Source organism: Helicoverpa armigera, chromosome 1 (genome assembly GCF_030705265.1).
Source record: "Helicoverpa armigera isolate CAAS_96S chromosome 1, ASM3070526v1, whole genome shotgun sequence".
Lineage (NCBI taxonomy): Eukaryota > Metazoa > Arthropoda > Insecta > Lepidoptera > Noctuidae > Helicoverpa > Helicoverpa armigera.
In genome coordinates, this window is record NC_087120.1 from 6,470,584 (window position 1) to 6,497,587 (window position 27,004).

The 27,004-nt window shown below is 37.7% G+C and overlaps 2 protein-coding genes across 4 annotated transcripts; one reads left to right on the top strand and one right to left on the bottom strand.

Annotated features, from left to right (window-relative positions):
• Nucleotides 1-1,314: 1,314 nt before the first annotated feature.
• On the bottom strand, nucleotides 1,315-11,095 carry LOC110382521 (fibrous sheath CABYR-binding protein). Of its 3 annotated transcripts, none has more exons than XM_049839137.2 (6): nucleotides 10,845-11,090; nucleotides 6,820-9,468; nucleotides 4,688-4,802; nucleotides 3,128-3,201; nucleotides 2,175-2,265; nucleotides 1,315-1,518 (listed from the first exon to the last, which is right to left on the bottom strand). In XM_049839137.2, the coding sequence occupies exons 2-6, from the start codon at nucleotides 9,446-9,448 to the stop codon at nucleotides 1,377-1,379; spliced, it is 3,051 nt and encodes a 1,016-aa protein (XP_049695094.2). In that variant the 5' UTR covers nucleotides 9,449-9,468; nucleotides 10,845-11,090; the 3' UTR covers nucleotides 1,315-1,376. The 3 variants fall into 3 exon arrangements, with proteins under 3 accessions (XP_049695094.2, XP_049695088.2, XP_049695097.2); XM_049839131.2 differs by having other exon boundaries at nucleotides 6,820-9,453; nucleotides 10,845-11,085; XM_049839140.2 differs by lacking the exon at nucleotides 1,315-1,518 and adding an exon at nucleotides 3,402-3,474 and having other exon boundaries at nucleotides 2,174-2,265; nucleotides 6,820-9,453; nucleotides 10,845-11,095.
• Nucleotides 11,096-13,124: 2,029 nt separating this feature from the next.
• Nucleotides 13,125-26,601, top strand: LOC110382514 (6-phosphogluconate dehydrogenase, decarboxylating). The gene is made up of 12 exons (XM_049839168.2): nucleotides 13,125-13,322; nucleotides 14,611-14,722; nucleotides 14,942-15,056; nucleotides 15,139-15,290; nucleotides 15,918-16,010; nucleotides 16,530-16,680; nucleotides 17,361-17,471; nucleotides 18,744-18,887; nucleotides 19,751-19,905; nucleotides 20,926-21,015; nucleotides 24,069-24,269; nucleotides 25,987-26,601. Exons 1-12 carry the CDS (start codon nucleotides 13,315-13,317, stop codon nucleotides 26,104-26,106), a joined length of 1,452 nt encoding a protein of 483 aa, XP_049695125.2. The 5' UTR covers nucleotides 13,125-13,314; the 3' UTR covers nucleotides 26,107-26,601.
• The last annotated feature ends 403 nt before the right edge of the window (nucleotides 26,602-27,004 follow it).

Here is a 27,004-nt window from a genome sequence, read left to right on the forward strand (position 1 = left end):
AGCCAAAGTATTGTCTAAAGTAAAAGTAACGGTCAAATTCGTTTTTTCAAGGCTAAAGTGACAGCAACACTATTAGAAAAAGCGAAATTGACAGTTACTTTTACTTAAGACATTACTTTGGATTTTACTTTTGATGAAGAAATTGGCTGTAAGTCAGGCTGTGCTTCAAAGAACGATGGTATGGATAAAGATTGACTTTTGAAATATAACATTTAAGTCGCTGTCCGAATTAATCGCCAGTATTAAATAAAACTATTGATATAAGACCTCCTTTACATCTTTCTCTCGCGTACGTAAATACATACGAGAGAGAAAGAGGGAGAACCCTATTGACGCGACGTTCGTAACGTTCGGAACATAAATAAATTAAAATGAGTTGAGCAATTAATAAAAATAAAAATTAACCAAGTTCTGTATTTACATATGGACTCGTTAATGTTACAAACGTTACGTACGTTGATAAGTAATACAGATATTTTAATTGGAAGATCATTTGAGAGTAAGTTTACATTCTTTTTGTATCGAGAAAACTTTTCGAAAGCGTGTTTTGAAATTAACAGGGTTCTCAGAAATATGTTCAAGATTAATATGTGTGTGTGTAAGATTAATATCGGGTGTGTCGTTCACAATCACATTAAATGAAATGCGTTAATATACTGGTTATTTGTCGATTAGCGAAAATTAGAACACCATATAAAAGTCAGTCATTACAAACAATTGAAACTCACCCTTGAAAACTGACAGTTGTGAAGTGATCAAAACATTCGATACTCCTAACTTTATCTCTGCTTTACACATGATGTTGTAAATTAGAAAAACTAAAAATGACTCCTGTGGCTAAACCACTGAATGGATTAGCTTATTTTTTTTACAATTCGCCATAGAATATCATAAAGTATATGTGATTAGATTTAATGTGATTGTGAACGACACACCCTGTATATTTTTTTGCCGTCAAAAACTGTATAGATTTGGCCAAAAAAATTGTTTGAGTCAAGCCAATTTCGGCATTCAGCCCCTTAAAAGATGTTTCAAAATTTAGGTATGGATTCATGGCCTTTGTACACCATACCAAAAAATTAAGTTTCAAAGGTGCTATGGGTTCATACAGTTAAGGGGTCTACACACCAAAGCCGCTGACCCGGCGGCACAGCCCGGCGGCACGACAGCCGCGGCATGTGGTGTTCTAGTAATTGTCAAATACTCTATGAAAGCCGGCGGCATGATTGTACAAAATACGGCCGGCGGGTTGGGCCGCCGGGCTGTGCCGCCGGCATCAGCGGCTTTGGTGTGTAGATACCTTTACATAGAAAAAAGGCGGACCAGAAGAAAACTTTATTGAATATGTGTAGTTACATAATAATTAGATAAGTGACTTAAACTAATTCAATGTTATTATCAGCTAATTCGCGGTATGTATTACGATCAGCAACGATGAATAGCATGAAATGGCCAAATCGAATAAAAGCTCGGTTATCTCCATCTCTCGGCGCTCCATTAGGTCTGTAGATAGCATTCCTGAAAAATAACCAAATATTAGAGCTAGAGAAACTCTTGAAAAGCTGAGAAACATTTTGTAGTTTGATATGCTGGTACAATAAATTATTCTATTTTTATGTTTGTGTGAGAGGCGGAAGGCCTTTTGTATTTGTCCTACATATATTTATTATGTACACTGTTTTTTTTTATTAAAGGTGTACCTACTACATATGAACATTCAACAGATGTCACAAGTGATATACTTAGGGTCCATCTGCACGGTGCAAGTTACATGCATTTAAAAAATGTGCGGGTCCAGCGACTCGCGCCTGTACCAAAGAAAAATACCCACCCTTGTGCTCTTGTCACTTGCGCATGTTAACTTGCTCCAGCTACATGGCACCGGGTAGATGCACCCTTAGTACACGTTTGTGATTTTAAATTGTTTTAATTATTGAATGAAAAACTAACAAGTCTTGTCGGAAAAATCTCGAACCATTGTGTGCAAACGAAGAGACGTAAAACCGAAAGACGGGTATTTTTGTGTAAAAGCTGAAAGTGGGTACTGTTACAGTCGACAGTTTTCACCATTTGCTCTACAGGATTGAAAAAGGGCTCCAAAGGGAATATAATTGATAGTCCCAACTTGAAGACTCTATTCGTTGCAAAAAAAAGAAAAATCGTTTGTTGCTAACCTCAAAACACGGCGCATGCAACGGAAGCATTCCGGAGAGCATCGCGGATCGTCTCTATCCGTCGCCAGGCAACGCATCTTAGCTGGAGAATCTGTATCAAAAAGCATTTTACTCTTATTGTGTTAAAATGAGAGAGTATCTGTCTGCTAGGCCTGGAAACCAATAACATACTGGGGCCCGATTCTCCTAATTTTACTTAAGCAACATACGTTTCACGTTCGACTCGATTCGACTGAGATCCAATCCCGACTCGATTACGATTGAAGCGTATGTGGCATTCCGCTATTTTTTCATTGAAATAAACGTTTTTATCCTTTTCTGACAATCAATAATGAATCATTTTGTCTGCAAATGATTAGCGCAATATGATCGCAATAGCAATTTTAACCGTATCGGGCATTCTGCTACTAATATAAGACCAATCGTATTCCAACGACATTCGGTTGGTATGCGATTGGTCAGCCATTTTAGTGATTTTGGTCTATACGGTAGTTTGCTCTACAATCATATTGCAATCGTACCTACATCATTTGCAGACAAAATGTTACAGTACCTATTAAATTACAGAAAAGGATAAAAACGTTTATTTCAAAGAAAAAATAGCGGAAAATTGAGTCGTGATTGGACCTCAGTCGAATGTGAATCATATGTTGCTTTTAAGTAAAATTAGGAGAATCGGGCCCCAGATCGCTTCAGTATTAATTCATTGGAGCCCATGCCTAGAATGCCCATGTCCAGATGGCTGGTTTTTAGCTACCTAATAGAAAGATGTGTAGGTACATTTTTACCTCATACAAATAACTTTTTTCAGAAAAGATCTAACCTTCTTCCATTTACCCTTGCCTAAGGTTAAAGTAAGTAGATTTTAAGCAGGTGCTTAAATACCTGGCATGTAGTCATGCCTGCTAAATTAGACAAATAAAGAGATCTACAATTTAAATTTTATTTATTACCAGTAGTCGAATCTGCAGCTCTTTTCTCAGCAACCTTTCTAGGCCCAAGTGGACGCAGCAAAGCGGCGTAATACCTGAGGATTAGTTATTTTTACTAAGAAAGAGATTTCATCGTAAGGTCATGCCATTATAATTATTGTTATTGTAGAATCAAAATAAGAAAAAAGATAATATCATATTTCCTGTCGATTCAAAATAATTTTAAAACGATACACTTGAGTATATTTTTGTATCTTTTTCTCTCTATATTAAATCATACATAATAGATGAATACCATATCAGCACCGCCTTGCCATAGCCTCATCAAGGATACAGCACCGCAGCGCCGGCTCGAAGTATCAGCGACCCTGCCATAGTTAGTAACGAAACTTAACCAACGCCTGTGCACCATCTCAACAACATAATGTCCGTATACCAGACTACGATGACGGTAACTGCGCAATATGGAGGTCAAACAGCCAGTCGATCTATGTAAAGGATTGGTAGAAACAGAACTCAAAAATAGTTGGGAAAAGGGCACTAAGTTAGTAAGTCAGAATTTAAGAAAAATATAAAATCATAACTATCATTCATCATAAGGGGGGAGGGGGAGGTGCAAATCATTGATAGAAAATAGCGGAACAAAGCGTGGTGATACCTACGCGTTTTACGATATTAAATTTTTTACATGTTAAAAATGTGTAGTGTGTGTGACGAAATTTAAGTCGACAACGTTCCGCCATCCCACCTTGCTAGAACTGCGTGGTGTGCTGGCTTCGCTTTGTCTAAGCAGAGAACCTCAATCTTTTTATTTGAGTGCAAGCTTTCTTGTTAAGAAAATATCGAAGCCACTAGCTAACCCTTCCTTAACCTTAAGATTACTCTAACGCAGCAATGCTTCAAGCCTATATTGGCTGTAAAACGCCAAGTTTAATGCACTTATCAAGCCATCCTTGCTGACGGTCATGACAGAAACCACCCTCACTCCAATATTCTCGGTCATGACAGTCCTGACGCTTCGTTTCGCCGACGCCTTTATTAGCTGCGCAAAAGCATAAATCTACTGTGATTGCGATCGCGTAGCGTTACAAAAATTTTTTGTTGTACGAAACTTCTCAAATGTGAGGCTGTCATAATGAATATATGTATAATAGGTAATTGAATTAGCTAGACGGTGCTGTATAGCGTATGCATCTACAAATATGAATTAAAATATGAATGACAATGATGATCCTAAAATGGAGAACTTCGTGTCTAAGCTTAGTTAACCTGACGCTAGCAGGCTGCAGTTATTTTAAGCGGCATAGCGTATTAATATTTGACACACATTTCTCTTTTAAAAAATGAGCATGTAAGTAGGTCCGACGCCTCAGCAGAAAACATGCTGAAAGAGTTCCAATGCTGGACAAAGGCCTCCCCCAAAAATTGTCACTTTCACTTTAAAGCAATCCGCATCAGCTGCTTCCCGGAAACCACGGCTAGATCGTCCCTCCATCATATGGGGCTGAAGTAACACATTTTGGTGAGGAGTTTCGTCTACATTCTACTTATTCTGAAATGTTAGCTATGAAAATATCTTACGCAGTTGGTTCGGAACTGGTGGAAGGCTCAGGTTGCGGCGATGAACGCTCTGCGGGCCTCGGCTGCAAGGACGGGGATAGCGGAGGGTGCATGCAGAACGCTCTGCGGTATGGACCTGTAAGTATAACAAACATTTTACATAAGTAAGGGGAGATACAAATAGACAGCCAAAGCCAGGAAGCCTAGCCGTCTGGGCGCTCACGAGTGTAGCTCACTATCATGTTCGTACTAAAAGACAACATCTTCTGAAATCTTCTCAAGCTTATGCTTCAGGGGCCCGATTCTCCTAGTTTTACTTAAACAAAATACGATACACGTTCCACAGCGATCCAATCCCGACTCGATTACGATTGAAACGTATGTTTTATTAAACAATTTTTTCTTTGAAATAAACATTTTTATCCTTTTCTGTCATTCAATAATGAATAATTTTTAACCGACTTCCCAAAAAGGAGGAGGTTCTCAATTCGTCAGGATTTTTTTTTTATGTATGTTCACCGATTACTCGAAGACGCCTGGACTGATTTGCAAAAATTTTTTTTTGTTTGATAGGGTATACCTTCCAGATGGTCCCATAATCATCAGGTCAGGATCTAATGATGGAAACCCTGAGAAATCGAGGGCAACTTTCGAAAATAGTAGACGTGCATAGATTAAAAAATTGACAATGAGGTGTACGTCTGATAACGCTATACAACAGTGATGGTTTGGAGCTGACCTAATGATGGAGACGAGAGAAGGTCGAGGGAACTCGACAACAGGATATGTAAACTACCTCGTGTTTGGGCTTATATTATTTGTATTGACGAGACCTTTGCAACTGTGAAGGTTTGGAGCTGACCTGATGATGGAGACCGAAGAAGGTTGAGGGAACTCGACAACTGAATAAGTAAACCACCTCGTGTTTGGGCTTATATTATCGTATTGATGGGAACTTTCCACAAATGCGGATAGTGACAACTATGCTTGTCACTGAAAAGCCAAAAATAAAAAACTTTTTACAAAAAGCCTAGAAATCGGTGGCGTATAAACTCAGGAACATCCATTAGACACTGACTTCTAGGCTGATGCACCTAAGAATAGTTTTTTTTATGCTTTTCAGTGTTTTTGGGAGTCGGTTTTATTTTTTTGTCTGCAAATGATTAACTATTGCAATATGATTGCAGAGCAAACTACCGTATAGACCAAAATCACCAAAATAGCAGTTTGCTGTACAATCATTTTGCAATCGTAAATCATTTGCAGACAAAATTATTCATTATTGAATGACAGAAAAGGATAAAAACGTTTATTGCAAAGAAAAAATAGCGAAATGCCACATACGCTTCAATCTTAATCGAGTCGGGATCGGATCTCAGTCGAATCGAGTCGAACGTGAATCGTAAGTCGCTTAAGTAAAATTATTAGAATCGGGCCCCAGGTCAGCTCGAAACCTTCACTGTTGCATAGTGTTATCAGACATACACCTCATTGTCAACCAAACAAAGTTTTTAACCTATGCATGACTAGATACAATTTTCGAAAGTTGCCCTCGATTTCTCAGGGCTTCCATCATCAGATTCTGGCCTGATGATCATGGGTCGACCTGGGAGGCATAGCCTATCAAACAAATAAATAATTTTGCAAATCGGTCCAAGCGTCTTCGAGTAATCGGTGAAAATTAATTAAAAAAAAAGCTCCCGACGAACCGAGAACCTCCTCCTTTTTGGGAGGCCGGTTAAAAAAGTATAAGCAGTAGAACTTTTTTACCGTTCAACTAATGTGACGTTTTATAAGGACCTATGCACACCACGTCCTTTCACCACCACCAATTACATATAGGCCTGGAAAGGCCTATATTATAAAATATATAATATATATTATAATTACGTAACGTATGTTTTATAATTGTATATTTATATATTATAAAATTATAAAATATACGGGATATTTTGAATCGCGACATGGAAGTCAAGAATTGGTACTAAGTAACTTTCAACACATGAATTCTAAGTCCGTAATGCCTGATCAGAAGTATTTTAACTATAACTTTAGAGCTCACTTATTTGACAACACTTTGCGAAGGAATGCCTTTTCTTATATCACCTTTCCAAGAAAATTATCAGTGTTATGAAATAAGAATCAAAATTTACCTGTAGGGTCAGAACCTTGTCGTTCGTTCGCAGCTTGCCCCGGCGGCAGCACTATGACCCGCAGGGAGGGTGGCGCTTCTCCTGGAGGCAAAGGTATGTCTTCTTCCAGCGGCAAGGGTATCGCTACCAAAGCTGGCGCTGGTTCACGCGGCAAAGGTGGCAATGGCGGCGGTGGCCCATATGGCAATGGTGGTAATGGTGGCGGAGGCCCAAGCGGCAATGGTGGTAATTGTGGCGCTGGTTCAAGAGGCAGCGGAGGCGCCACATCAAGCATAAGTGGCTCTTCAGGTACGGCCTGAAGTGCTATCGCCAACTGTCTAGCTTCTGACGACAATAGTCCAGGTCGGCGCTTTTGCATATAATATGACGGAGACCACTGAGGAGGACGTGACGGTCCTGCTAACGGACTAGTTATTTTAGGGCGCTGCTCTGGAGGAAGCAGTGGTACTATTTGAGATGGCTTCAATTTTGCACCTGCATTTGCCAGATCAAGTCGCTGCTCTTCAATAAAAAGCGGCGGACTTAGCGGTACAATAGATGGCGAAGCTAATTCGGCTTGTTCATCATCATGCGCTGATGCCTGCGGTTCAGCGGGCTCTGATGCTTGTGCTTCCGCGGGCGGTGATGCTGGCGATTCCTCAGTTGGTGAAGTAGGTCGTACTTCGGGATTTGATGCAATCAGTTCACCGGTAGGTACCGCTAGTTCTGATGCAGGTGGTTCTACGGGCGGTGATGCTTGTGGGTCCGCGGCTGATAATGCAGACAGTTCCATAGGCAGTGATGCCGTCGGTTCCTCAGGCGATCCAGCGGGTGGTGCTGAAGGTGGTTCCGCAGAATCCTCTGCATGCGATTCCTCAGAAGCGTCTGTCGGCGGTCCCGCAGAAACGTATGCAAGCGATTCCGCAGAACCTTCTGCAGGCGTTTCCGCAAAAACATCCGCAGACGGATCCGCAGAAATAACTGCGGATGGTACCGCAGAAACGTATTCATCTTGTTCCGTGGGAACTTCTGCAGGTGGTTCCACGGAAAAGTCTACAGGCGGTTCCGCAGGAACATATGCAGGTGATTCCTCAGAAACGTCTACAGGTAGTTCCGCAGAATCGTATGCAAGCGGTTTCTCAGAATCGTCTGTAATTAGTTCCGCAGAATTGTCTGCAATCAGTTCCACAGAATCGTCAGCAATTAGATCCGGAGAATCGTATGCAGGCGGTTTCACGGAAACGTCTACAGGTAGTTCCGCAGAATCGTACGCAAGCGGTTCTTCAGAATCGTCAGCAATTAATTCCACTGAAAAGTATGCAGGCGGTTCCGCAGAAACATATGCATGCGATTCCTCGGAAACGTCTGCAGGTAGTTCCTCAGAATCGTCTGCAATGACTTCTGCAGAAGCGTCTGCATTTAGTTCCGCAGAATCGTATGCAAGCTTTTCCTCAGAATCGTCTGCCATTAATTCCGGAGAATCGTATGCAGGCGGTTCCACAGAAACATATGCAGACGATTCCTCAGAAACGTCTACAGGTAGTTCCTCAGAATCGTCTGCAATTACTTCCGCAGAAACGTCTGCATTTATTTCCGCAGAATCATATGCAAGTTTTTCCTCAGAATCGTCAGCCATCAATTCCGGAGAATCGTATGCAGGCGGTTCTGCAGAAACATATGCAGGCGATTCCTCAGAAACTTCTACAGGTAGTTCCTCAGAATCGTATGCAAGCAGTTCCTCAGAATCGTCCACAATTAATTCCAGAGAATCGTATGCAGGCGGTTCTGCAGAAACATATGCAGGCGATTCCTCAGAAACTTCTACAGGTAGTTCCTCAGAATCGTATGCAAGCGGTTCCTTAGAATCGTCAGCCATTAATTCCGGAGAATCGTATGCAGGCGGTTCTGCAGAAACGTATGCAGGCGATTCCTCAGAAACTTCTACAGGTAGTTCCTCAGAATCGTATGCAAGCGGTTCCTCAGAATCGTCCACAATTAATTCCGGAGAATCGTATGCAGGCGGTTCCGCAGAAACATATGCAGGCGATTCATCAGAAACTTCTACAGGTAGTTCCTCAGAATCGTATGCAAGCGGTTCCTTAGAATCTTCAACAATTAATTCCGGAGAATCGTATGCAGGCGGTTCTGCAGAAACGTATGCAGGCGGTTCCGCAGTAACTTCTGCAAGCGGTTCCATGGATAGTCCTGCAGTCGCTTCCGAATTAGACTCTACGGACAGAACTTCAGTCACTTCCGCATTCGGTTCCACAAGCAGTTCTTTCCGTTGTTTTTGCTGCTCCCAATTTTCCGGCTTCAATTGAGACTGCTGGTCTTCAAACTGGGGAACCAGCTGATGCTGTATTACAGTCTGCTCTTCATGTTCAGGCATCTCTTCGTCTTCGTCAGACAAATCGAGCTGAACTACTGGAGTCGTTTGCTCCGATTCAGGAGGCGGAGGTGGTGGCGGTTGCGTAAACCATACTAGCTGCGCTGCGTGGAGAGCAGCAAGGAATTGTAATTGCGATTCTAGCAGCGGTGATGACGGCGGGACCATTAACGTGCTCTCTATCGGCTCCTCTGCCAGCTCAGGCTGCGGCGATGGCGGCTGCAGTGGTGGTATTAGGGCTTGAGCCCTACTTGTCACGCTCATTTTTCCTGTGCCAAAGAGAACTTTAATTAAGTTACTTAGTTCTCAGGAGTAAGAACTAAGTAACTAGTAAAAACTAAAAACGCAACACCCCTTAAAACTTAATTCCGAAACGTAATAGTTTAGACAAATTAAAATTTTCCCAGATGATGTATTTTTGATTCCCTTTAACAAAAAACAAATGTTACGGAATCATTTTAGGTAAAATCTACATTTTATTTACTCTCAGTGCAAAGTTACACTGTCTCTCTATAGGTACTATACTCAAGTTACTATAGCCGCCATAAGTCGGTTATTTATTTTTTACCGACTTCCTAAAAACCGGAAGTTAGAGAATTTTCTCAACCTTCTCTCGTCTCCATCAACAGGTCAGCTCTAAACCTTCTTTGTTCTATAGTGTTATCAGACGTACACCTAACTGTTAAGTTTTTACCCCATGTATGCCTACCACCCTCGAAAGTTGCCCTCGATTTCTCAGAGTTCCCATCATCAGATCCTGCTGACAATTGTGGGACTACTCAGGAAGTATAAAATAAAAAAAAGGAATTATGCAAATCGTTCCAGGTGTAAGCCCAAACACAACGACCGTCTCCATCACCAAGTCAGCTCTAAACCTTCACTGTTGCAAAGGTTTCATCAATACGAATAATATAAGCCCAAACACGAGGCAGTTTACACATTCAGTTGTCGAGTTCCATCGACCTTCTCTGGTCTCCATCATCAGATCAGCTCCAAACCTTCACCATGTCCTAGTGTTATCAGACATACACCTTAGCGTCAAGTTTTTACCCTGCGTATGCCTGGATTTCTCAGGGTTTTCATCATCAGATCCTGACCTGATGATTATGGGACCACCTGGAAGGTATACCCTATCGAACAAAAAAAAGCGTCTTCGAGTAATCAGTGAACATACATAAAAAATATTTTAAAAAAAGATACCGACGAACTGAGAACCTCCTCCTTTTTGGGAAGTCGGTTAAAAATAACGGAAAAATATATTTATTCATAAAAAAATATAATGCCGTTTTTACTATTTAGGGATGTTATTATAAAATTAAAATATTTATAATCTCATTCTATTACTATATTTTATTCATTGATTGTAACATAAGGAAAATATGAACTTTGACATTACAATAAGGCTTGACGCCCATTTTGCGCAACTGTTGAATAGCACTCTATACACCAAATATTTGAGTTTCGGTAATGTATTCTGTACACTAGAACGCTGTAAAGTATGGGAATACCCGAAATATAAGAACTGATCAGACTCATTGCTTTAGGGTTTTTGGGTGGATAGCAATGAGCACTAAGAAAAATAATTTTGTTTTATTAAATCGTGTAAACTGCTTGAATAATAACTCAGAAGATGTCCTTTCAATGTGATTTAGGTACTTACCACGATTTCAGCCCAATCACTGTTGAATATCAATTTTCTGGAAATTTCAGGGGAGACCTGCACACTGCACAGCACCCTCGACAAAGTATTAGTTATTGATCTTGATAAATGCGCGCGCCACTTTGTATACAAAACGGAAGTATCTTTTTATTTAACACCTGTAAACTGCTACATTTCATTCGTTCGGTGCATATAGATAATGCAATATTGCACCCATAGAGCAGTGTTGCTAGATTTCAAGCTTCCTTTCTGACTGACGTATGTTGTCTCTTTAGGTAGCCCGTGGACGTTCAATAAAATTGTGCAATATTACAATTAATATATTGTGCAATCAAAATGTTTGTGGATAAAATCATTGCGCAATCTCCAATGAGAATTAGTGTCTCCAGGGTTTCGCAAGAAGGCATGATGACAGGGTTCAAAAATAATGATTCTAATTAGTCCGCATTAACGCAACAAAGATGAAACAACAAAGAGTGGGGGCTTGTGACGTCACGACGCGTCTGTTTAAAATGTGTACTCAGACGTGACGTAACACAAAATTTTGTGTTATCTTCGTTGTTTTATATCAGAGTGAGAAAAAAAAAAATTCTTTCGAGTCCATAATTTTAGGGATAAGAATGACCAATTACCTTTTTTTCAGTCATCATGCCTGTTGGTGAGTCTCACCTGCTTGTTAATGGTACTAAGAAGCCAGATGTGACCCGAGGAGGATAAGTCTTACCAGAGTCGGGATACCCGGATAACTGAGTTCAGGGGGTCAGATAGTCACTTTATGTAGTCGTAAAATACTGGTAATCGCTTTCGGTTAGACTGGAAGCCAACTGCAACATAGTTTAGGAAAGCTTAGGCAGGTACTAATGATGACCCCAGGCATCCATTACTAAGTCAATATAATTGTGCAAAAAGACATCGTGCGATTAAAAACAATCCAAAAATTTTATGATAATAATACCCGCAGTGCGTCTGAGGCGAATGATGGGGAGTAGCGGCCTCGAGAGCTCCAGGGAGGGGATACTGTCCCTAAACTCCAGCCGTCTGGAGTGAACCATGACAGGAGACAACTATTCCTGTATACACTAGCTCCAGGGGCCCGATTCTCCTAAGTTGACAATTTCAAAATTGAATAGAAATTGAATTGCAGTCGCAGTTTTAACCATATCGGGCATTCTGCTACTAATAAAAAGACCAAGCGTATTTGATTGGTTTGCGATTGGTCGGCCATTTGTTCTATACGGCAGTTTTCTCTACAATCATAGTGCAATCGTAAATAATTTGCAGACAATATGATTCATTAGATATTGAAACACAGAAAAGGATAAAAACGTTTATTCAAAAGAAAAAAATTGCGGAATGCCACATACGCTTCAATCGTAATTGAGTCGTGATTGGATCTCGGTCGGATGTGAATCGTATGTCACTTGAGTAAAAATAGTAGAATCGCGCCCCAGCTATGCATCGAGGTACACAGTACCTATTTTATTTTATTATCTTTAGATTCAGTACGTTCTGATGAGATAAGCCATTATCCTATTTGGAAAAAGAATGCTCGCTAAATGTATGCCAACATCGTTCAAAAACTTTCACACAATTTGACAAATGTAATGTATTTGGTGATATGGATAAATGATAAAAAGATACTTAGTGCATACCTAGGTATATACGAAGCCAAATATGGCAGCACCCTGATTTGGTTTGGATTCGTACAAAGCCATATATGGCATTAATTGATAACTTCCATAATAATTTGTCAACATTCTTTTATGATTTGATCTAAACTTTTAAGGTTAAACAAAGACGTTTTCTGAGAAAAAAACTCTTTCATAAGTTATTCATGCAATGCGCTAAATATCAGATAAGCAAGAAGCGCTATGATTTTCTCTTTGGACATATTCATACGTGATCAGGATTTTGTACTTTTTTTTGTATTTGCGTACGTTTTTTTTTTTTAATAATATTAATATGGAGTTATGTAAAGAAAAAATGCGAGTATCATGACTGCTTTATTTTAATTTTGTAATGAATTTAATTTATTATTTCTAAATTGAATTAAATAAACATTTAATTGTTATTGTATTTGTTTGTTGTCGAAAAATATTTTTTATTTTTTAAACCTTTCGTGGCCAGACCGAGGGATGCCTCCACTTCGAAGTACATTTTCCCCGTGTCATTGTCGTTCATTGAATGAAAGGTAAGTTTATGCCTGTTTGTGCCAAAGTCGTCTTTATGTCAATGTCATAAAAGTGGTTTTGGATTTTGTTAGAACTTATAAAAACTCTTTGGTACTCGTTGACATTTGCTGTCGTTTGTCGGTATCGGTCGTGGCAAGTTGGAGACTCAGAAACTTTGTTGTAAAAAACTGAAACTTACTAACGCTGGCTAGAACAAGCAAGAATTCTAACAAGAAATAAAATAACAAGTGTTTTTCCCGACGGTTAAATTGGAGCTACTATTTACATTTTAAATTAAAATGGCACAGTGAGTATTTTTTTGTGGAAATTATATTCCAAGCGAGCATGACTTTGAGTTTTTATCACATATTACAGCTATGTTTAAGAAGACTTGAGAAATTAATATTTTTTATTTTTTCCTCATTAATTGCATAGTTAATTTAGTTGGTCTTCTTGTATGATTTGCACAACTAATAGGTTAGATTTATAACTAAAGTTACTGGCGCTATAACCCTAAATTCATGATAAATGAATTACATTATTTCTATTTACTGGAGATCATAGCAATGTCATTTTATTATAGCTTAAATTATACCAAAATTGCGAATATAATTACGAGTATATTGCAAGTCTTTAAAGTCACAAATAGGTATTTATCCAATGTATCATATAAGATAATAAAACATAATCAATAAACAAATTCTATATATTTGTCATTGTATATCATGAACTAAATTCTGTTTAAAAATGTGCTATTAAGTATGATGCAAATAATGTGGCATCAAGGTTATTTGAAGGTGAACAAAACTTATGCTTAGTACTTGTGAGTTAAGTACTTATGTCATAAGTAAATGACAATTCAGTACAACACTGATATACACAAATAATTGCAACTTTCAAATAACACTATAAGCAATAATTATAACTGCACTATCATTCTAATACCTAGTAATTTAAATAGCAATTAAGTTTACTTCTTTAAATTTGATGATGATTCTCATCTCAATTAGAAACCAAAATATTTTCTAAGTAACCTAACTGAAAAGCTAACTTTTACAGTAATAGGAGTATTAAAATAATTTATGTTAAAGTAGAAATTCACTTAAAATGCAATCAAATATAATTCCAATAGGCCAAGGTCAAGTTCAAAGGTAACATTCTCATTACTCAGAGAACTGTGTAAAAACATGGTTTTTACCTATATTTCTTATCAAGTTTTCACATTAAAGAAGTTATCCCAAAGTAGTAAAAAAATTACTTACATAATTTAACATAATTTAATTTTCATCAATTTATGTTGTTGTGAATGACTAAGCATTCTATGCCTATCATCACCTGCTTGGATGACAATACCATCATTATATACGATACCAGCTATTTTCTGTCAGTTTCGCCCGCATCCAGCGGTTACTGCCTGAACTGGGATAAATATAGCCTATATTTCTTGGGAAGTGTGAACAGTGCAAGAATTGTTTATTTGGTTCAGTAGTATAATGTACAAACAAATAGACACACAGAAAAATGTTTCCTCTTTTTATATTAGCATAGTTTATGATTTTCTGTGCTGGTTTTAATAAAAATGTAATACCTTTCAGACCTAAAGCTGATATTGCCCTGATCGGGCTGGCGGTCATGGGGCAGAATCTAATCCTGAACATGGACAGCAAAGGTTTTGTTGTCTGCGCATTTAACAGAACTGTCGCCAAGGTATAGTACATCTACATTTTTTATTAAACTACCTGTTTTAATTTAAAAGTTATTTTACTGTTACTTTCTAAAATGAATCAATACAAACTTGTAATTTTATAGATTATTGATAAAATTAATTTCTCTAACCTTACTATAAAAAATATATATACTTATATTAAAGGGAGAAAATCATCAATAAGATTTTGTACATTTTTATTTTCTGTTTAACCATTACAGGTGGACGAATTCCTCAAAAATGAGGCTAAGGGGACCAAAATCATTGGTGCCACATCCCTCGAAGATATGGTTGCTAAACTCAAGAAGCCTAGGAAGGTTATGTTACTGGTGAAAGGTAAAATATTATTTTATAAGAATATCATACCGTTTTAAATTACTGTGTATACAGTAATCCATACAGAAATTGCCCTTTTCAGCCGGATCAGCAGTAGATGAGTTTGTGCGGAAACTTGTGCCTCTTCTTGAAAAAGGGGACATCATCATTGACGGTGGCAACTCTCAGTACATAGATACACAGCGCTGGTGTAAGGAACTTGCGTCCACTGGCATTCTATTCATTGGAATGGGTGTAAGTATAATATTTAACAACTAGCTGTTTACGTATAGTCTGCTGACCTCATCCCATGGGAAGTTCCTTTCTTAAAGGGGTAAAATATAGTATGTGTACATTACTCGGAAAGACTTTCCAATAGTGTAAGAATTTTTTTCAAATCTGTTCAGCAATTTCGGAGCCTTTAGGGTATAAACTATCAAAGAATGTTCTTATTCTTCTTCCTCTTTATTATATCTTTTGTTTGTCAATAAAACACATTATGCAACCCTATTTAAATGACGTCATAACATTTACCAAATCAGATGGAAAATATATAATCTAATTTTCATTTTTTAGTTTTTATGCTGACAAGCAAAATTCTTATCATGAATCAATCTTAGATATAATCATTAACCGGACCTGTTTACTAATGGCAAGCTTTGAGATTTAACATTTTAAGTAGATTATCTAGAATGAGCATGTAAAAAATTATTTGCTGTGTTATACTGATATCAAGGTGGTTAGTTTCGGTACAGTTAGTATTTAGTACATTACATTTTTTAATGATTGTGAGTTGCATACCGTGAAAGGTCAGCGGTCCCTGTAAACCTTGAATGTATCAATTTAAGTTTATGTTGTTAATTCTAAGATGATGTTCAACAGGTGAGCGGTGGTGAAGATGGAGCTCGCTACGGACCTTCTTTGATGCCCGGTGGACATCCTGCAGCATGGCCACATGTCAAACCTATCTTCCAGGTATGTAGGGACCCACTGAGGAATCTGTTAAGGTCAAAGTCAACGCTGATCGCTTTGATTTTTAGACTTATACAACACACACACAATGTTTGTAACCTTGTTCTGGATTATGTCATTAACTGTGGTAAGTGGTTACGCCTACGTCACGCAGGTCCTTCGCGAAAATTAGCCTACTAAATAAAGAAGTCTTCAGGAAATGAGTTTCGCTGATTAAAAATCATCCTCCGAGCCTTTTTTCCCAAATATTTTGGCTTTGGCTTCCAGTCTAACCGGATTCAGCTGAGTACCAGTGCTTTACAAGAAGCGACTGCCTATCTGATCTTCTCAACCCAGTTACCCGGGCAACCCAATACCCCTTGGTTAGACTGGTGTCAGACTTACTGACTTCTGACGACCTGTAACGACTGATTAAAAACAGACATTTAAAACGAGTTTTACTCACTACTCTTAGCTCGTTGGTTTATTGCAATTTTAATACTTTTTTTTCAATTCCTATATTTATTTATTTTTTATTTACAGGCGATATGTGCAAAGGCGAACAATGAGCCGTGCTGTGATTGGGTGGGAGAAGACGGCGCCGGCCACTTCGTCAAGATGGTGCACAACGGCATTGAGTATGGTGATATGCAGCTCATCTGCGAAGCCTACAATCTCATGAAAGATGTCTTAGGTATGTAAAAGTTGTAAATTATTTACTTCTATACTCCATTTGAGCAGCTACCGGTAACTACCTTCTAAACTTTCTACACAAATAAATACTGAACAAATAACCCACAGCCTAAAATAATGTTTCAATGGCTATGTTACTGTTTACATTGATTTTTAGCCTTATTTTTACATAAAAAGTCCTATCACGATTGTTTACCTTTAGTAAAACGCCTACTCAAAGCTGCCTGCAACTCGGAGACCTTTACCGTACTTGGATAAAAACTAATCTACGTTGCTCTGGAATGCTGTAGCTTTGCTAACAGTGAAATAATTTTTCAAACCGTATCAGTAGTTGTGGAGCGTTTAGGGTACAAACAAATAAAAGAAATATTCTTTGAGAGATTAGTGAGTTAAGTTAGTGAGAGATTATTATTGAACTAAGCAATTTTCTAAATATGGAAAAGGAGTGCAGTCTATATGCTAAAAAACTAACTTTCCTGCGCCTTTCATCGAACTTTGCCGAACATTATGGAAAACAATAGACTGATGATTACAAATGCAGAGCAAAACATTTAATCTGCAGTGTTTCCAGATGTTAATTTTAAGCACTTTTTAGATATAACATTTATGAAACCTTTAATAAAGATTTTATGTCTTTTTGTGACAATATGATAATAATAAATTAATGTATTGTTTTTCAAGGTATGGAACAAGGAGAGATGGCCCAAGTATTCGAAGAATGGAACAAAGGCGATTTGGACTCCTTCCTCATCGAGATATCGAGAGATATTCTGAAATACAAGGACAGTGACGGTCAGTATCCTAGTTTTTCTTTATAATCCACTAGCTTTTGCCCGCGACTTCGTTCGCATGGAATAGTGACTTCCGGCATATTTTTGGTTTGAATTTTTGGTTGAATAGATGGCGCTATATGTCCGGAATAAATTTTATTTTTTATTTTTATATATTTTTTTGAAATAAAAACTATCCTATGTCCTTTCTCAAGTTCCAAACTATGTCTGTACCAAATTTCACATAAATCGGTTCAGTAGTTTAAACGTGAAGAAAAGACAGACAGACAGACAGACAGAGTTACTTTCACATTTTTAATATTAGTTAGGATTTTCTTAAGTACACAGTCAACATTTCAACTGATAATCATAACCTGTGGATAAAGGGCAAAATAATCCCAAATAATACAGTGACCATTATAATAGTGTATTAGATAGATAACTTATTTACATTTCTCATAAAAAAGGATCTGATGGGTAATGTTTTGTATGTAAATGAGAAGCTGTTTCCTGCAATCTTACCCCTGTCCCATTTGAACTGATTTCCCTACCTGGATAAAAATATAGCCTACTAGCTTTTGCCCGCAACTTCGTTCGCGTGGAATAGTGACTACCAGCAGATTTTTGATTTGACCAATAGATGGCGCTATATGTCCGTAATAAATTTTATTTTTTATTTTTATTTTTTGTAATAAAAACTATCCTATGTCCTTTCTGAAGTTTCAAACTATGTCTTGTACCAAATTTCACACAAATCGGTTCAGTAGTTTAGGCGTGAAGAAAAGACAGACAGACAGACAGAGTTACTTTCGCATTTATAATATTAGTTTGGACTATCTATTCCACGCGGTTTCACCCGCGTCCCAGGGAAGCTTCTCTCCTCACCCGGATAAAACATAGCCCATCTTGTTCTTTCTTTATATTTTAACTATAGAAGTCATCCGGAGATAGAGTAGCTTTTCGACAGTGTATAGTTATCGGCACGAATCTTGAGCTCTGACCTACATCTGCGCAGAAGAAATTTATTGGGTCTCTTTTGTGGTATGAAGTGAGGCACAGGAGCGGGCTAAAGCTTTGATTGGCCCGCAGTGCATCGCGTCATAATCGTCACTCGGGATTGGTTCTTTGCTAATAAATCACTTCTGCGCAAATGTAGGACAGAGCTCAAGATTCGTGCCGATAACTATAAGTAATTTTTTAAATTGGTAGCACAGTATTTTCGACGCCTTCAGGGGACCCGAATGACTTATTTGTAATATTGGTATAGATTAAATTATTTTTTTATATGTTGCAGGTAAATATTTGCTGCCTAAGATTCGCGATACCGCGGGACAGAAGGGAACTGGCAAATGGACTGGTATCGCCGCCTTAGAATATGGTGTGCCGGTCACGCTAATTGGTGAAGCTGTGTTCGCGAGATGCCTTTCTGCTCTCAAAGGTATGTCAAAGTCGAAAGTATTTTTTTATAGTCTACTATAGTCTGTTTTTAATCTCGTAGACTAAATTGACACTTGAAAATGTCAAACTTACAAATAATGTTGCTAGCTCTTTAGTGCAGTGCTGTACTTACGATACCGGTTTGTTGAATCGTAACTTTTTATCTATAATAGACGAATTTAATATTCATTCAAAGTTTTATATTTAAAATTCACGTACGTACAACCGGCTGTACGACGTACTAGAAACTGCCAGGGATATCTGACCACGCAACGCCATGCGTAATCATCAAGGATAAGCCCATTATTTCAGGATGACTTATTGTAAAAAAACGATACTTGATTTAATTAACGCTAAGTTTCGGTCGTGCCACATCAATATTTAAGAATTTGCAATAAACTGACAACACTCGTAATGTCAGTTTAGTCTACGAGATTAAAAAAAACAGACTATAGCTTCCACTCGCGGCTTCGACCGCGTTTTTTGTAGCTTTATGTTAATTCAGGGTATCAGCTATCTACATACCAAATTTCAACCAAATCGGTCCACCTGTTTTTGCGTGAAAAAATAACAAACGTACATCCATACATTCTCACAAATTTTCACATTTATAATATTATAATAGGATATTAGAAAGATTGTCGTAGTACAAAATACATACATAGTTACAAGCGAAGCTGATATAAGCGTGTTATAAATATAATTAATAAACTTTTACTGGCTGATCCTAAATGATAGTACATCCACTGCCGTTTTACCTGCCGGGTTCAAATATTATTTCACACTGTCTAGGAGCCCGTTATCATTATTATTTTCTACAATATAAACACTGACTGTAATGCTAATATTGCCTTTTTTGTACAGACGAGCGTGTAAAAGCCAGCAAAGTATTGCCTGGTTCCGCAACTAAGTTCAGCGGAGATAAAAAACAGTTCTTGGAGCATCTTCGCAAAGCTCTTTATGCCAGCAAGCTGATATCTTATGCACAAGGATTCATGCTGCTTCGTGAGGCTGCTAAGGTAACAACAAATTCTTTAATGTCCTACTGTCTGTTTGGTCTACACGCTAAACAACTGAACAGATGAAAATGATCCCACTGTTCCAAACATTCTGTGTAACTGTTGCTTTGCTTCCTGGAGATAGGAATTGATATTACATACTACTTGTATGTGGTAATGTTAAAATTCTATCTCTAGTAAAAAAATCAACAATAGAATATTGGGAATAGCCGTAATGAATGTCTTATGCCTAACTAAGAAATGTTGTTATATAATAGCTGTTTACAGCTCTTTGGTTCAGAATAGTCCTTTATTAATTTAATTAAAAAATGGGCGTTGACGATCTCGAGGGTCCTATCTGCAAATCCTATCCCTCTGTTCATACTATATAAATGTACTGTAAAAAGGTTGAAAATATGAACATTAGGTGAAAATAGGTTCAGTAGCTACAGCTAGTATCATTCTCTTTACCAAAGCACTTATTACATCGGTAAGAGGCCCAAATATGATAGATTTTCAAACATTTTCAGAATATAAAGATTTGAAGGAAGACATCTGAAAAACAAGCGTAAGAAGGGTTTGATGTCAAATAGTTTGTATTTCATATAGATATGTTTACATTTAATTATATGTCGTTTACATAAGATAGTTTTGTAGTTGTAGACAGGTAAGGTACATAGAAATAAATTTCAACAAATGAGGTTTGAGCATCCATAGTGAAATCTTGAACCATTGTAGATATTAGTTGTTATGCAGTACTTAATATATTCATTACTTCCTAATTTCGCTATTCTGTGCTAAAATAACATCTTGTAGTTAGATATTCTAACTAAAAATTGACGAGTATGTACAACTCATGTCATAGAGATTTTTCATGACATTAATCATAACTTTATTTCCAAGAAGTTTATTCTTACCCTACTTAGCTCAGAAAAAAAAATTCTGCTGTTATAAAATTGAGTGAATTAGTAAAATATCACCTGTTTCATATAAAATCAGTCGTATAATATTGTTTTTATTAAACGTTCGTATTTTGTACAGGTGAACCAATGGAACTTGAACTACGGCAGCATTGCGCTAATGTGGAGAGGCGGCTGCATCATCAGGAGCGCTTTCCTCGGTAACATCAAGGTAAGGAAATACTAACTGCCTTAGGATCCGTTCAGATAGACCGGCTCGGACAGCATCGGCGCGCATTTTTCTTTTCACACTGACCGGAGTCGGCTCCAATCGGCTGGGATCGGCTGCGTGAGATGCAATTGGAGCCAAACGTCGGCAAGATCGAGAAAAAGTACACGATCGGAGTCGATCGGAGCCAGTCGGCTCCTCTTATTATTTCACACCGAGCGCCTTCGAGCATTCTTAATGACAAAAGCAGTGCGTATGCAAAAATAAACCCTACTTCAAATACTAAGTACTCAATTTTCAACGTGTTGAGAATTTGCTCTCCTCTCCGCGCCTGTCTATCTGAACGGACCCTTAACTATATTTTGGTTGCATCTACACGGTGCTACATGCATTTAATCTACAGGTTACATGCATTTAAAAAACGTGCGGTTCCAGCGACTCGCGCATGTACCCAAGCAAAATACCCACCCGCGTGCTCTTGTCACTTGTCACTAACGCATGTTTACTTGCTTCAGCTACATGCACCGTGTAGACGCACCCTTAGTTTAAGTTGAATATTTGTCGAAAATTACCAGTAAATAAAAGGTGCATGTTGTACTATCAAGCGCAAAAGAGTGATCAATGTACTATGGACATGAATTTAAAATCAGGTTTAAAAAATGTAGTCTTAGTAAATGTAGTCTAGGTTTTATATATATGAAAAAAATCTGCATGATTATATTTTTCATCCTCCAAGCCTTTTTCCCATCCTTTTTGGGGTTGGCTTCCAGTCTAACCGGATTCAGCTGAGTACCAGTGCTTTACAAAAAGCGACTGCCTATCTGACCCCCTCAACCCAGTTACCCGGGCAATCCGATACCCCTTGGTTAGACTTGGTTAGCATGATTATACACTCTTTTGCAAAAAAAGCGGGCACCTATGCGAAATCTTAGTTTTAAGGACTTTACGTGTATTTCAAAGGGTTTTAATGATTGTAGTATGTTTCTAGCATCAAAAGGGTTAGCCAAGCATGCGTGAGAGTGTATTCTAAATTTGAATTTTGTACAATTGCTAAGAAATTGGTTAAACCTTGTTTTGTACTAATTTCTGGCAGAAAGTCCGTCGGTGTTTTGAAAAGTATTTGAAGTGATTTTCAGAAAAATGATAATGCAGTTTTAATTATTGATTAATGTACCTTTTTGTTAGATCAAAACATTTTTGAAAAACTATGCGTATTTGATAAAATTTTCACCTGCTCTAAATAGGCTATAGTGATGATTGATGGCAATGTTAAGAGTTTCGGTATTTTTGTGTAAAGCGTTCTATTGTTTAGATATTGTACCCACGTGTTTTAAAATATTGCCTTTTCATAATTAAACACTATTAAGAGGAGTATCAGTACTTTGAGCTGCGACAAAACCAATTTAAAGTAAGCAGTGCCGATCACAACTGGTCTCCTATCGGACTTTGACATTTAAAAAATACCAAATTTTGTGATAAATGTTAAAATTAACTACATGAAGAATGATGAGGAGAGTTTAAGCTATCTAAAAAGTCAAATTATTGCCGCGTTGAAGCTCTCGATAACTCCATAGGTACCGGGTTACTAAACGATGATTTAGCTGAAAGGGATTCAAGAATTCAAAATTATTGGCCAAACGTATGGTCCTTAAGAAATGAGCAGATAGCCAATTATTGTTATGATTTAAGCAGGAAAGTGCTGTAGATGCCAGAAAATCTCGGTGCAGGCAAGTGTATTTAATAAAATGACAGTGGGATGAAAACACGCTATTTGAACGCTCAGACTCACAGATCTTCAGAGGTCTACGGAGTTTCCCAAGAGACGGGGTTGTTTAAAAACCGGTGATAACGAGACCTTAAGACCTCGTGCTCACAGTCTATGCGCTATTTTCTGTATTCTGTAGAGTTTCAAGACTTTTAAAAATGTCAAAGTCTGATAGGAGACGAGTTGTGATCGGCACTGCTTACTTTAAATCGGTTTTGTCGCAGCTCAAAGTACTGATACTCCTCTTAATAGTGTTTAATTATGAAAAAGCGATATTTTAAAACACGTGGGTACAATACCTAAACAATAGAACGCTTTACACAAAAATACCGAAACTCTTAACATTGCCATCAATCATCAGTATAGCCTATTTAGAGCAGGTGAAAATTTTATCAAATACGCATAGTTTTTCAAAAATGTTTTGATCTAACAAAAATGTACATTAATCAATAATTAAAACTGCATTATCATTTTTCTGAAAATTACTTCAAAAACTTTTCAAAACACCGACGGACTTTCTGCCAGAAATTAGTCCAAAACAAGGTTTACCCAAATTTCTTAGCAATTGTACAAAATTCAAATTTAGAATACACTCTCACGCATGCTTGGCTAACCCTTTTGATGCTAGAAACATACTACAATCATTAAAACCCTTAGAAATACACGTAAAGTCTTTAAAACTAAGATTTCGCATAGCTGCCCGCTTTTTTTGCAAAAGAGTTTATTATTATTAATCACAAAAAATATAAACTAAAAAGTTCAAAAAGTCAATTCGTCAATTTTTTAATCGAGATAAGATCATGACATAAAGCAGTGATTGAATGTAGACCAATAGAAATAAAAACTTTATGGTCAATGGTCATCGTTACCTTAATGATAAAGTATTGATTATGTTTACTTTACAATTAAGTGGTCCGACAAAGTAATGAAGGTGAACAATGTAATCGCCGACCTCGCGATAGCGTGACCACTTTGACATTCATTCAATACAATGTCATTCGAGTTACGTAACGTATTCAAGCATGCTCTAAATGTTGATATAACTTAAAACACCAAGTGACCACTTCAAGATGAACAATTCAATTACAATAGACAGTTTGTTTACAAGAAAATTAATCACTTTTATTTTACCATAAGTTTAGGGCCATAAGTTAATATCATATAGTTTAGGGCCAAAAACAAGCGTTCATTGTGTTCCTTCTTTAGCCCTTTATGTGCTTAAAGAATCCGGCAGCCCCGGCAGCAAATATAATACTTTATGTACTAAAATTTTCTACCGTTTGTTTACCAGGACGCGTTTACCAAGAACCCTCAGCTTACCAACTTACTCTTGGACCCGTTCTTCTGCGATCGCATCAGCGGTTCCCAGCAGTCGCTGCGTCAGGTGGTTGCTCAGACCGCGCTGGTGGGAGTGCCCGCGCCAGCCTTCTCGGCCGCCCTCGCCTTCTACGATGGCTACAGGTCCGCAGTACTACCCGCCAACATGCTACAGGTATTTATTTGCCCATATCATTTACTAGCGACCCGCTCCGGCTTCGCACGGGATAACAGTATTTCCCAATATGTAATTATACATATAAACCTTTCTCTTTAATCACTCTATCTATTACAAAAACCCCGCTTGAAAATCGGTTGCGTAGTTTTAAAGATTTAAGCTTACAAAGAGACACGGGGACATAGGGACAGAAAAACCAATTTGTTTTATACTAAGTAGTGATTATGTAACAACAATAGAAAGTTCAAAGTCGTGGTGGCCTAGCAAGTAAAACACCAACCTCTCAAGTATGTGTGTACTCTGATTCTAGGTCAGGCAAGTTCCAATGCAACTAAGTTTATATGTACAACTTTCTAAATATATCTTACACACTAGTTACTGATTAAAGGTGAAGGAAAACATCTTGAGGAAACCTGGTTTACACAGTCTGAAATCACCACTACTTTAAGCGAGCGTGATGAATAACGCCCAATCTTAATATGTGTGAAAAGAGCAAGGGACGATAAAAAGTCTGATGATGGAATACTTATGTAGCAAATCTATTTTGAGGTTAATTCTTTTCAAACGGTGTGCAGCTGTTTTCAGACTTTGCATTTTGCAGTTTAGGTACATGAGGTGTAGGTACACAAGTTGCAACTTTTTTGGCTTCTAATTCATAATCTTGAACCCGACAATTCATCATCATCATTATCAGCCTATTGCAGTCCACTGCTGGACATAGACCTCTCCAAGTGCACCCGACAGTTGTTACTTATTATTACCCGACTGCCAAAGAAGGAGGGTAATGTTTTTCGAGTGTATGTAAGTATGTATGTATGTATGTATGTATGTATGTCTGTTCCTTTGTGACCTCCTGTAGCCTAAACGGCTTGATGGATTTTGATGTATGAGGTATCGTTAGATTTGTCTTGATTACGGGAGTGTCATAGGATACATTTTATCCTAAAAGTCCCACGGGATATTTTTTCTAAATTTCCCTTTAAAAAAATATGTATGCGGTATCATTAGATTCATTTCAATCACGGGAGTAATTAATATAGGATACGTTTTTTCTCAAAATTCCCACGGGAACATGTTAATTCTGCGTCAACGCAAAGCAACTCATGCGTTAGCAAGCAAAAAGCGATTCTTTTGGCGATACAATCACGTCGTCTTGATCAAATGCATGAACGTCGTCTTGATCGTCTTGAACGTCGCATTGGCGGTAAATTTATGTTGCGGAGTAACATCACTCGTAATCTAAAGCCAAATGTCGTCGAAATAATTTAAAATGGTACTTACATATACATAGTCTTCTACATCTACAACATTTTCGTTAAATAAAAACAGCTAAAAGTTATAAATAAAAGAATTATTATTAAAAACAAAATACCCGACTGCACACTAAAAAGAGTAAAACAAGCCCCACAATAATATTGATCAATACAACTTTACTGAATATAATTTATAAATATTGATGGAAAGCATCGCAGGCGGGGACCACCTTGACCGCCACCAACGAAAATTCTGCTAAATGGTGCACAACCGAAATGACTATAAATAAGCCTCTGTTGGTCCCCGCCTGCGATGCTTTCCATCAATATTTATAAATTATATTCAGTAAAGTTGTATTGATCAATATTATTGTGGGGCTTGTTTTACTCTTTTTTTAGTGTGCAGTCGGGTATTTTGTTTTTTTAATAATAATGTATTGATTTGATGACTTGTCTTCCAGGCTCAAAGGGACTACTTCGGTGCGCATACATACGAGCTGATAACGAAGCCCGGCGAGTTCGTGCACACCAACTGGACCGGCCACGGAGGCAACGTGTCTGCTTCCACGTACAACAACTAAGCATACAACTGACAAAACGCGGGACCAATAACAACACAATCAGAAGACGTTTTTAATATTGCTACATTTTTATCATGTTAAGTTTGTCGATCAAGTTTTTGATTATATGTATACTAGCGCTTATGAATAACAGTGTTGCATAGGTGGCTGGGAACTGCAGTGCGATGTAGGCAGCGTTCACACTATGCGATGATTGGACGCGTAATGTGAACTCTGCTTATAAGTGCGAATGGAAGATAGTTTTGATGTATTTGTATTGCTATGACATTCCTACACAAATTGTTTTGGGGTAGTTGCGATGAAATCATTGTAAAAGTTAACATTCCCAGTTGACAATTCCTATATTATTAAAAGATCGTATTTAAGTGAAATTGAATTGAATGTCTGAAGTTTCTATGATGGCTGTTTGTCTTTCTATTTATTTGTTAAGTACAAGAATTGCTTTTTGGGTACATCTATTTTTGGAAAACTTTAAATATATTTTTTTATTTACAATTTGTTGTATTAATTTACCTGCATACGATATATACCTCTTTTCCTACAAAAAGTCTATATTAGGCCAAGTACCTGCTTCTTCTGCAGATTCTCCTTGCATCTGCCTGACCTTCTGGAAGATACACAAAACTAGTCATGAAGGATTTCAAGAGCAACTTGATTTCTGGACTTCAATTTAGCCATGAAATGATTTTTCGATTGTTTTAGTTTCAAAGACATGAAAATATAGATTTTTGTTACTTACGCTTTTAAAAATGCATCAAGTTCCAGTTCCAATCTTCCTGCTCCATCATCAGATCAAAACCATACAGGTACAGCTGTCAATTTTAATAACGCTACGATTTTTGGAATTCCATTCCATATTTCCAAGCAGATCGACCTAATGAAGCGTGTTAATGATTCT